The sequence below is a fragment of the Aegilops tauschii genome, chromosome 5 (genome assembly GCF_002575655.3).
Source record: "Aegilops tauschii subsp. strangulata cultivar AL8/78 chromosome 5, Aet v6.0, whole genome shotgun sequence".
Lineage (NCBI taxonomy): Eukaryota > Viridiplantae > Streptophyta > Magnoliopsida > Poales > Poaceae > Aegilops > Aegilops tauschii.
The window spans coordinates 511187026-511197904 of NC_053039.3; the positions used below are offsets into that span (position 1 = coordinate 511187026).

At 48.3% G+C, this 10879-nt stretch overlaps 2 protein-coding genes across 2 annotated transcripts; one reads left to right on the plus strand and one right to left on the minus strand.

The window, feature by feature from the left end:
* Window positions 1-7696: 7696 nt before the first annotated feature.
* LOC109762490 (BTB/POZ and MATH domain-containing protein 2-like) lies at window positions 7697-8776 on the plus strand. Its single transcript, XM_073498711.1, has 2 exons — window positions 7697-7892; window positions 8001-8776. The coding sequence occupies exons 1-2, from the start codon at window positions 7697-7699 to the stop codon at window positions 8774-8776; spliced, it is 972 nt and encodes a 323-aa protein (XP_073354812.1).
* Window positions 8777-9253: 477 nt separating this feature from the next.
* On the minus strand, window positions 9254-10879 carry LOC109762491 (GDSL esterase/lipase At5g03610-like). The gene is made up of 3 exons (XM_020321350.4): window positions 10650-10879; window positions 10239-10523; window positions 9254-10128 (listed from the first exon to the last, which is right to left on the minus strand). The coding sequence occupies exons 1-3, from the start codon at window positions 10699-10701 to the stop codon at window positions 9335-9337; spliced, it is 1131 nt and encodes a 376-aa protein (XP_020176939.3). The 5' UTR covers window positions 10702-10879; the 3' UTR covers window positions 9254-9334.

A 10879-nucleotide genomic window follows, 5' to 3' on the forward strand; every position in this document is an offset into this window, starting at 1 on the left:
AACAAGGCTATTCTTGAACATTCTCTGAAGGTGTACGTATAAGGAAAAACTCCAGGGTTTAGGTCCATCTATATCGGTAGACAAACTGCACCAAATTCACGAGGTGGCAAATGTTCAGTAGCCCCTCCGTAAAAAAATATAAGAATATTTAGATCACTATTTTAGTGATCTAAACGCTTTTATATTTCTTTACAGAGGGAGTACTTGATGAGCCTCCAGCAAATAGAATCAGTCACCTCTGATAGGGGCACTTAAATCCTGACCCTTTTTTTTTCACAAGAGCTGGGCGCTTGAAGTAGGTGCTAGGGAGTAAATTTTGTACGTAATTTCTAAGAGTCCAACTCCTAGGTGGGCAATGATGCCAAAAAGAAAAGCATCAGGAATAACATGAAAACTGTCAGAAGAGGCAGAATTTAAGTCCTAGCGTCGCTGGCTTAGTGCCTGCGTTGTATATGCCCTAATACCAGGGAGGCAGGGACGGATTCAAGGGGGGACGAGGTGGGGCGAGACCCCCCCTAACGATCGCGTGTTACCTTAATAGCAATTAGTTTGTTGCTAATTTTTCTCGCTAGGCAACTGCCCGTGACGTGCTTCGCCCCCCCCCCCCCCCCCCTATGCCAAAGCCCATGTACTGTTGTCACATATGTTGCAGGCCAAAGGCCCGAATCCCTGGAAGAGAAAAAGGGAAAGTAGCCCACCATGGAAGAGACACGCTAGGAAGCAATACGCATGGATCAGCCGTTCATGTTGGAACTGCCGTGGTGCGGGCAAAGCCGCGACAGTTCGGGAGCTTCGCGAGTTAGCGAGGAAATTTGCCCCTACCCTACTATGTATCGTAGAAACACAGCTGGATAGAGCAAGGGTAGAGAGTTTGGCTAGTAGTCTTGGTTTTGATCAAGCTTATGCTGTTAGTAGTCAGGGTCGGAGTGGTGGACTCGGAATTTTCTGGAATAATCCAATAAATATAGAGATTTTGGGTTACTCGGTTTATCACATTGATTGTTCTCTCACAGATCCAGGTCAGGACCCATGGAGGGCCACTGTTTTTTATGGAGAGGCCCAAACCAGTTTGAGACATCATACTTGGGACATAATGAAGGGGATAGCTACTTTAAACGATCTACCTTGGGTCTGCATAGGCGATTTTAATGAAGTGTTGCGTCCAGAAGAACAAGAAGGCATTGGAGAGAGGAGTAATGCACAAATCCAAGGTTTTAGGGAGGCGGTGGACGTTTGCATGTTGGCGGATTTGGGCTATCAAGGTAACTTTTGGACGTTTGAAAAGAAGGTCTCGGGAGGGAGCTACACCAAAGTGCGCCTAGATAGGGCGCTTGCAACGGGTGCATGGGCGCTGAAGTTTCCCACAACCACAGTTATCCATCTTACGGCTACGACTTCGGACCACGCCCCGATCCTCTTGAAGACTGAGGATGGTGAAAGTCGCCCACCGGCGAAACCCCCCTTCAGGTATGAGGTTATACGTGGCAAGATACACTCTCGCAGTGCTGGAGCGAGGGACAACCAACATCGAGCCTGGAAGAGTTGCAAGCAAAGTTGCGGACTATATCTGACAGTCTTGGAAATTGGAATAAGAACACTTTTGGAAGCGTCCGCAAAGAAATAAAGAACCTGCTGGCCGAGCTAGAACGACTGAGAGGGGACCCAAGGAGGATCGGACCATCACATGCAGAACTTAAAATCAATGAAAAGCTCGTTGAGCTTTACCATCGGGAAGAACTGATGTGGCGTCAAAGATCTAGGCTCGAATGGCTTGCATCAGGAGACAAAAACACAAAATTTTTTCATATGAGGGCTTCTATGAGGAGAAAGAAGAACATGATTAAAGCCCTAGAGAATGCTCTTGGGGTGAATGTTAGCGATCCGGCTGAACTAAGAACACTCGTGACTGATTTTTACAAGTCTCTATACACATCTGCGGGGGTAACTAATTTGGACCAAGTTCTCCAACATGTTCCTGTAAGGGTCACCCAAAGCATGAACGAGGCGCTGGTCCCCGTATACCCGGGAGGAAGTTAAAACGGCACTCTTTCAGATGGCCCCAACTAAGGCGCCGGGGCCCGATGGCTTCCCGGCCCAGTTCTATCAGCGGCATTGGGATATCTGTGGAGAAGAGGTCACGAGAGCAGTCCTGAGAATTGTAAGAGGGGAGGAAAGTGCAGAATGTGTTAATGACACAGTACTAGTGTTAATTCCAAAGGTGATGAACCCAACCCTCTTATCTCAGTTTCGCCCCATTAGCTTATGCAATGTCATTTACAAGATTGCGTCCAAGGTTATAGCAAACAGGTTGAAAGTAATCTTGCCAGATATCATCTCAGCGGAGCAATCAGCTTTTGTCCCGGGCCGTCTCATCACAGATAATATTATTTGCGCATACGAGTGCTTGCATTTCATGAAGAGGAGTAAGGCCAAATCAAATAGTCATTGTGCACTCAAGCTTGACATGATGAAAGCATATGACAAGCTAGAATGGGCTTATCTGCGAGCGATTATGGTCAAGCTTGGTTTTATGCAGCAGTGGGTGGACATTATAATGGGTATGATCAGTTCAGTTTCTTTCTCAGTTTCTTTTAATGGAGAAAAGCTAGAACCTTTTACACCATCATGTGGTATTCGACAGGGAGATCCGATTTCCCCTTATCTATTTTTGATTGCAGCAGAGGGCCTTTCGTGCCTCCTAAAACACAGTTCTCAGTCGTCTTTGCTCAGTGGGATTAAGGTGGCTCCGACAGCTCCGGTTGTGAACCATCTCCTATTTGCGGATGATAGCCTGCTGCTTTTCAAGGCTAGTAATGAGGGTGCGACGGCGGTGTCAAACCTATTGAATACCTATTGTGATGCATCTGGTCAGAGAGTCAATCATAGCAAGTCCTCGATTTTTTTCAGCAAGGGGTGCCCACAACAGAGGAGAGAAAGCATTAAGCATATCCTTAATGTTTAGAATGAGACCCTGAGTGAACGCTATTTGGGAATGCCAACAGATGTTGGTCAATCAAAAATGGGAACCTTTCGGTATCTCCGAGACCGTGTTTGGGAGAAGGTGAAGGGGTGGATGCAAAAACTCTTGTCTTATGCGGGGAAGGAGATCTTGATTAAAGCAGTGGCACAGGCGCTCCCGGTCTTCTCCATGGCATGTTTCAGGTTACCGAGAGGACTTTGTGAGAATATCACGAAGATTATCCGACAGTTTTGGTGGGGCAGTAAGGCGGGGAAGCGCAAGCCCAGCTGGGTGGCTTGGGACGACATGGTCAGACCAAAACACCTTGGGGGTTTGGGATTCAGAGATATGGAAATTTTCAATCTAGCACTACTCGCCAGGCAAGCTTGGAGAATCTTGAGCGAGCCATCCTCTCTTAGTGCGAGGATTTTGAAGGCAGTATACTTTCCAGAGACTTCTTTGCTTGATGCAGAATTAGGAAGCAAGCCATCGCAAATATGGCGGGCAATACTTGATGGACGAGATATGTTGAGACATGGAATCATAAGAAGAATTGGCAATGGTCAGTCTACAGAAATTTGGAGACACAACTGGCTTCCGCGCCCAGGCATGATGAGACCAATTGTGTCTTTGATTAATAACCCTCCTGAGCTTGTTTCTGACCTGTTAATCCCAGCAACAGCATCCTGGAATGAAACGCTGGTGCGTCAAGTTTTCTTACCTATAGATTCTGAGGCCATTTTGTCGATCCCCCTGTGTACCAGGAACATTGATGACTTCTGGTCATGGAGTGCTGACCAACGAGGTATGTTTACTGTCAAATCAGCCTACAAAATGATACTTCAAATGAAAATCACAAGGGAAAATTGGATTGAAGAGGCAGCGGGCGCGTCAGGTGATAACAGGGAGACAAGCGACTAGTCGAAGCTTTGGAAGATTGATGTTCCATCTAAACTGAAAATGTTCCTGTGGCGGCTGGCTAGATCTTCTATGCCTACTGCGGATCTTCTTCAGCATCGGAACATGGCTACCTCGGCGGCATGCAGATTATGCGGAGCTAGAGATTCTTGGAGACATGCGCTTATAAACTGCTCAATGGCGAGAAGCGTGTGGGCTTTAGCTGACGAAGAAATGGTGGAGTTAATGATCAACTAGTGCGTATGGTGATCACGCTGTGGGCTATATGGGGAGTGAGAAGGAAAGCAGTTTATGAGGATATCTTTCAAAGCCCAATGTCAACACACTTATATATTCAGTCCTACTGGAATGATCTCCAAGTCTTGAAAAAACCGCACATTCAGCACTCACATCCCAGGCCAGTGAGGCCATCCCATTGGATCCAACCGCCGGAGCACTTGATGAAGGTGAATGTAGATGCTGCGGTTTCGGAACGACGAGGTGTAGGCTCAGTGGCAGCAATTTGCAGAAACAGAGATGGACTCTATCTAGGTGCTTCATCGGTGGTATTCAGAGGGATAACTGATCCGACAACTTTGGAAGCTCTAGCGGTAAGGGAGGCCCTGGCATTGGCAGAGGATCTAAACATACAAGCTATACATGTGGCTTCCGATTGCTCAGTGGTGATAGATGATCTCAAGAGAAGAAGCGGGGCTGGTTATGGGGCTATTATACATGAAATACTAAAGTACTCTACTAGTTTTACTTCGTGTAATTTTGTTCATGAATTTAGGAGCTCGAATGTCGAAGCTCACAATCTAGCAAAGCATGCACTAAAACTGGGGCTTGGTCGCCATGTTTGGTTGGGCCACCCTGGGGATCTTCATTTCGTCCATGTAAACTATGTGACGGATCAATAAAGCTTTGCTGATTGTCTCAAAAAAAAAAGTCGTTCGTGTCTCCTCTAATCTAAACCTAATTGCTTGGTTCCGACCTGCTAAAAAACCGAAACTGCTCCTGCGATGAGCCTGCCGCCGGCGATCTGCTAGATCTTCTATCAAATCTCTTCGTCCAGAAGGGAAGAGGACAGTAAAGCGCCGTTGTCGATCCAACAACTGCGTAATCTTGCCGGCCGGGCGCACGGATGAGCGATCAAACGGGGGAAAAAGGTTAGCCTTTATTTTTTAGAATTATATTAGGTTGTCTTTCAAACCGTAGAAGGTGTCAATTAGCTCACACGATCTGGTATCAAATTCCTAATATCGCCACCACCGCCCCCTTGTTGCCATCAGCCACCACCAGGAAACACTATTATTTGTGGTCGTTCTATCTCCTCTGCATCCAAACTCGAGCAAACGGTGACGCTGTGATGGCCGTTGTTGATCTCTGTTGCCGGCTTGCCATAAGCGCGCGCCATCTTCCATGGCAGCAATGGATCGTTTCTTGAGGTATAAATGCAGTATTCTTTTTACATTAACATATTATTAATATCTTCTGATACGGCAATCCCTAATGCTTTAGTTAGTAGCATGTGTTTACTTGGTTATAGATAGAAAGAATAGAACACATTGCACAAACCATTTCCTTGAAGTTTGAACACTTTGCACTGAAAATCAGAATCCAACTTGCTAATCGTATGATTATATAGGTAATTCTAGAGCTGAATTTACACCGACAGTTGCAAGACATGTGTTATTTTCTCATACGTCAATTGTTATATTCAAATCCTGGCTCCGTCCCTGCCTAATACTCCATTAGCAGCACCCATTAGCACTCGTATCTACTTTCTCACTGAAAAACTGAATGTGAAGTATGGATGCCATGTATTTGGACCTTGTGATCTTGTGTTGTAATTCAATTTATAAAGCACTAAGAAACAAAAAGCATACAATCATCAACCATTTTTAAGCAAATCCTCAATTATTTGACTAGTTATTACTAATACATATTTTTTGCATGGATTACTAATATATTTTGTTAGCTTGCGCCGGTCACGCCGTGCGTAGCCCCACCATCTCCCATTATGGCACGTGGCCAATGAGCCCACTTTATCTCTTCCCAACCTTTCTCGTCCTCATTTTTTCTTCTTCGCTGCCTCTTCTCATCCCTTTCTCCTCCGCATAACCATCGGCCGCCCCACCTCCCGATGCTCGTCAACAACATCGATCTCCTCATCTTCTTCTCCGTCGAGTCGTAATCCCACCATTTCCTTTCCCCTATCAGGGCCGTCGGCATGTAAGGCCAGAGAGACGCTGTAAGCCTGATCCAGGGGTGAGATCTATGTAGCCGGTTCCTCCCTCCCATGCCCTCTCTACGAGGGGGAGGTGGTGTCTTTGCAAGGAGGACAACGGCGACACGGAACTGGGAGCAGCTGGCTGAGATGCTAGGGCTGGCAACCGGCGCCTAGGGGTGGCTGGGACCGACGCCGGAGGTTGCTGGAACAGGAAAAAAGCTGGAACCAGCACGACCATTTCTTGCGACGGGCGCGAGGATGGTGCGTGTCACGTCGATTTTGTTCAAGCCGGCAGCAACAAAAGTTGCAACTGGCGACTGAGAAAGCTCCTAACGGTGACGACAAAAGTTGGGGATCGCCCGTCTGTGCGACCGGGGGGGAGTTTCAACCGACGGAAAAAAAAAGCTTGAAGCACGGCCTGAAGAAGCCGAAACTGGCTTGCGGGGATGCTACGGCCATGGCCGGTTTTTACCGGAGCCGACTGTGGAGATGCTGCAAACCATGATCAACAATGTTGCGACCACACGCTGCATGGCAGCGAAGGGAGGTAATTACGTTTTTTTCTGTGGGACAGGTCATTACATTTTTTTCGGGACAAGTAATTACGTTCAGCTGGATTATAGTAGCACAGTCATTGGTCTTCCCAATGCTCCCCTTTTTTTTTGAACATCAATACAGACACAAGCGCTCATATACACGCGCATACACTCACCCCTATGAACGCACACACGCACACCCAATCCCTATGAGCACCTCCGAAAGACTGAGCCGGCATATCATCTTGAAATTTATGAAGTCACCGTAGGCACCTCGTCGTCGACGGGAACGTCTCCTCCCATTGAATACGCATCGTTGGAAATCCTGAAATAAATCCAGAAATAAGTGCGAGCACCAGGATTTGAACCCTGATGGACTGGGGATACCACAGTCCCTCTAACCATCTAAACCACAGGTTGGTTCGCTTCCAATGCTCCCCTTGCCGGTCGTTCTGCCCACCCCAAACTGTCAGGATGCACTATCGTTGGTTTTCCGGTGCTCCTGAATTTCATTACTTGGCTCCCCGCAAACCATATCTACCCTTTCTGTTCGAGTACGTACATGCACATTTTTTTTTCTCTGGTCGTGGTCGAGCTACCACGAATTTGGCTAAAGTTACAGTAGTTGGTTATCTTTTTTGAAGGGTACAGTAGTTGGTTATTTGTTGCAGACATAGGCACACGCCCTGGCTTCCATCGTAAAAAAAGAGAGGCACAAACTTGCACGGAACCGGAACGTGCATGTGTACACCAGTATTCCATACCGAGTATGATTAGTACAGTAGTACGTAGTAGAGTTAGTCGCCGATTACTATTTGCTCTCGGTAGCTACCCTAGGCCTTTATATACATGTATACACCAGCACTTGTAAGACATATCCCGCTAGTTGATTTTGAGTTATTACATAATCAAATCAATAAAGCAAAAGAAACACCAATCGATCATTCGAGTGTTTCGCGTGCATATGTTGTGTTCTGCCGGGCGGCAAGAATCAATCAATTCCTGGATGTTGTCCACGTGCTTGTGATCTATATCCACATGCATAAGCTTGTCTTCCATCTTGCTCCAAGAATGGCGAAGCATTGCAAGATTTCTGTTGCCATGGTAGCTGATGAAGAATCTGTGCAGAGGTCATATACACGGTCGTGCATTCTCAAGGTAGATGGATACTCAAGAGCCAAGGCGCTACTCAAGAACGACGAGTACCTGACTTCTCCACCTTTCAGTGTTGGAGGCCACGACTGGGCCGTGACCTACTACCCAAATGGTAGCGAGCTTTGTCCTGATTACATATCTATTTTTCTACATCTTCGATCCGCCCGTGCCGAAGATGTGAAGGCGAATTTCACGTTCAGTCTACTAGACGAGAACGGAGAACCGGTGCCTTCATACACCCGTAACCATGGTACACATACATTCTCAAGGAAAGCTCCAAACTGGGGCAACCATAACCTGATGAAGAAAGCCAAGCTGGAAAGATCGGAGCATCTCAGAGATGATTGTCTGACCATCAGATGTGATGTCACCGTCATGAAGGAGATCCTCGGCGAAGAAGAAACAAGGGCTTCTCCACACGACTTGCACCAGCATCTCGGTGATCTCCTCAAGAGCAAAGATGCAGCAGACCTAACATTTCAAGTAGGCGGGGAGATATTCCCCGCTCATAGGTGTGTCCTCGCCGCTCGGTCATCTGTCTTCAAGGCGGAGCTCCTCGGCGCCATGGAGGAGAGTTCCAGTAGTGCTATCAAAATATATGACATGGAACCTGACGTGTTCAAGGCCTTGCTCCATTTCATATACACCGACAAAGTTTCTCCTGTGATTGATGTGGCGATGGCCAGTCATCTACTCGTAGCGGCTGATAGGTACAACATCGGCAGCCTGAAGCAGATCTGTGAGGAGAAACTGTGTTGTCATATTGATTCAAACATGGTGGCAACCAGTTTGGCTATAGCTGAGCAGCATGGTTTCCCTCGTCTCAAAGAAGCTTGTTTACTGTTCCTTGCTTCGCCACCCAATTTGGAGGCGATGATGACAAGCAACGGTTATGAGCATCTTAAGTCCAGCTGCCCGTCTGTTCTCAAGGAGATCATAGCTCAAATACTCCCGGCTGAATGGAACGCAGCAAAGGATATTATCATGTCAATTTAGTGCTCGTGCGTTTGGTACTGTTATCATGCATGTGGTCATCCAAAATTTTAGTACTAATGTTTATGCTACTTCTCCATGTATGGTTGCATCATTATTGCATGTATGTTTCAGAGTAAAAATGTTAGTATCAATAATCCAATATGTTCATGCAAGGAGAATGGGATATTTTTTTTCCTCGCGGGAAAAAAGAGATTATTATTTGATTATCCGCTGTTTGCCCATCAACCTGGCATGGCTGCCCATCCACCTTGCTTTGTGTATTAGTATGATTATTGAGAAGTTACTAATTCATGCGATACATACATGGTTACGTTCAGCTGGATGTTGAATTGGTATCATTCGTGTTCCATGGTTTGCATATATGATCCAGACGCTTCTGGATTATTTTAAGGAAAATGGAAGCTTCATTACCTGCGGCTTCTGTTGCAACCAATAATATAGTTCTCTCTCCTTCTCATTAAACAGGTTCCATATCAGATTTTTGCCTAGCAGCGCTAAGATAATAGTTCAAGGAGGAGCACAGGGTATACATGGACACGTACTTGGATGCATCATCATTTACCTAATGAGCCCTAAGAACTTCCTGATGGGGTAGTCGAGCGGGCCCATGACGGCCTGCCACCCGACCATGGTCGGGTTCATCTCGTCCCAGAAGAAGAAATAGTTGGGGTTGTCGCACACCTTGTAGAGGGGCTCCAACTTGTCCGTGTCGACCTGCCCGCAGTACCCCTTGGGGTCGGTGCTCTCGCAGCACGGCGCCAGCTTCTCCCTGAAGAGATTGGGAATGATGTCGCCGTCCCCGTCGTCGTTGTAGTGCCGGACGACGTTGCTGAAGGCGGCGTTGAGGTCGACCAGCAGCACGTCCTCCATGCCGGCCAGCTCGTCGGCGAGGTGGTGGTTGTGGAGCGTGGCGGCCAGGTTGCGCCGCTCGTTGCAGCGGGTGTGGTTGTACGGCCTGGTCTGGGCCGGCGAGCAGCGGAAAGGGTGGAGGTTGTTGACGAGCACCTTCTCCACGCCGATGTCCTGCAGGCGGCGCACGTTGAACGCGATCTCGGCCGTCACCTTCTTGGCGAAATCCTCCACCTCGGCGAAGCTCTTGGTGTCGGCGGGGAGGCGGGCGTAGTCGTTGCCGGAGACGGCGACGAGCGCGACGGATTTTGACGCGAGGCGGTCTTGGTCGATGTCTCCGTCCTTGACGAGCTTGTGGAAGGTGTGGATCTGCCTGGCGAGCGTCTGGGTGCCCGGCACGTCGAACACGCCGGAGCCGCCGACGGCGAAGTTCAAGCCGGCGCGGCCGACCTTGCGAGTGAGCCTGTGCGCCGGAGGGGACTTTTTCTGCCGTAGCATGTAGGCTGCAAGCAACGTGGTACAACAGTATGACACGTCCGTCCATCAATCAAGTATATACACGGGGCAAAACAGAGATGGATCGATGGAAGATTTAGTAAGGAGGCGCACGTACCGATCAAGTCGGACTGAACCAAGCTGTTGGAGAAGCGGCCGGATAAGCCATAGGGATAGCGCCACTGGCGATTCAGCTCGGATCTTGGGTTCATCTTGACGAGGTTGCCGTTGTCGGCGAAGGAGTCGCCGAAGACGTAGAAGCTGTACCCGTTGTAGTCGTCGGAGTGGTCGTGCTGGTGCCCGTCGTCGCCGCTGTGCCCGTTATGGCCGTGGTGGTCCCCCTTTCCGGGCGGGTGGCGTCCCTTCCCAAGCCCTTGCGGCGGGGACGACTTGACGGGAGAAACTGCATGCACGCAGATCGATCAGTTTTAGCAGCAAAACGTAACATGAGCAGCTACCAATACAATTAGAACGTGTAGAAACTAAGAATCAAGTGTGCTAATGAACAATCTAGCAAGTGCGCACGTACAATTGAGATGGAGAAGTAGGAGGAGGGCGCAGGCGATTGCCGGGAGATTCATCCTGCTCGGCCGAAATGGCCGAACGGCGTGATGTGTACGTGCGTGGTGCTGTGGAGGAGGAGCGAGGGAGATGCGTGCGTGGAGAAGATCAGGTGAGTTTTATAGCCAAAATCCTTGATCCACATGCGGTTAGTACGCGTGATGCGGTGCGATCGCAACAAACTGATCGATCATTTGC

Excerpts from the sequence above, each read along its gene's own strand:
- LOC109762490 (XM_073498711.1), top strand. The coding sequence starts at position 7,697 with ATGGCGAAGCATTGCAAGATTTCTGTTGCCATGGTAGCTGATGAAGAA. Across the intron at positions 7,893-8,000 it reads CGTGACCTACTACCCAAATG|AACCGGTGCCTTCATACACC; the intron begins GTAGCGAGCTTT and ends ACGAGAACGGAG.
- LOC109762491 (XM_020321350.4), bottom strand. The coding sequence starts at position 10,701 with ATGAATCTCCCGGCAATCGCCTGCGCCCTCCTCCTACTTCTCCATCTC. Across the intron at positions 10,524-10,649 it reads CCTACTTCTCCATCTCAATT|TTTCTCCCGTCAAGTCGTCC; the intron begins GTACGTGCGCAC and ends GCGTGCATGCAG. Across the intron at positions 10,129-10,238 it reads GGTTCAGTCCGACTTGATCG|CCTACATGCTACGGCAGAAA; the intron begins GTACGTGCGCCT and ends CGTTGCTTGCAG.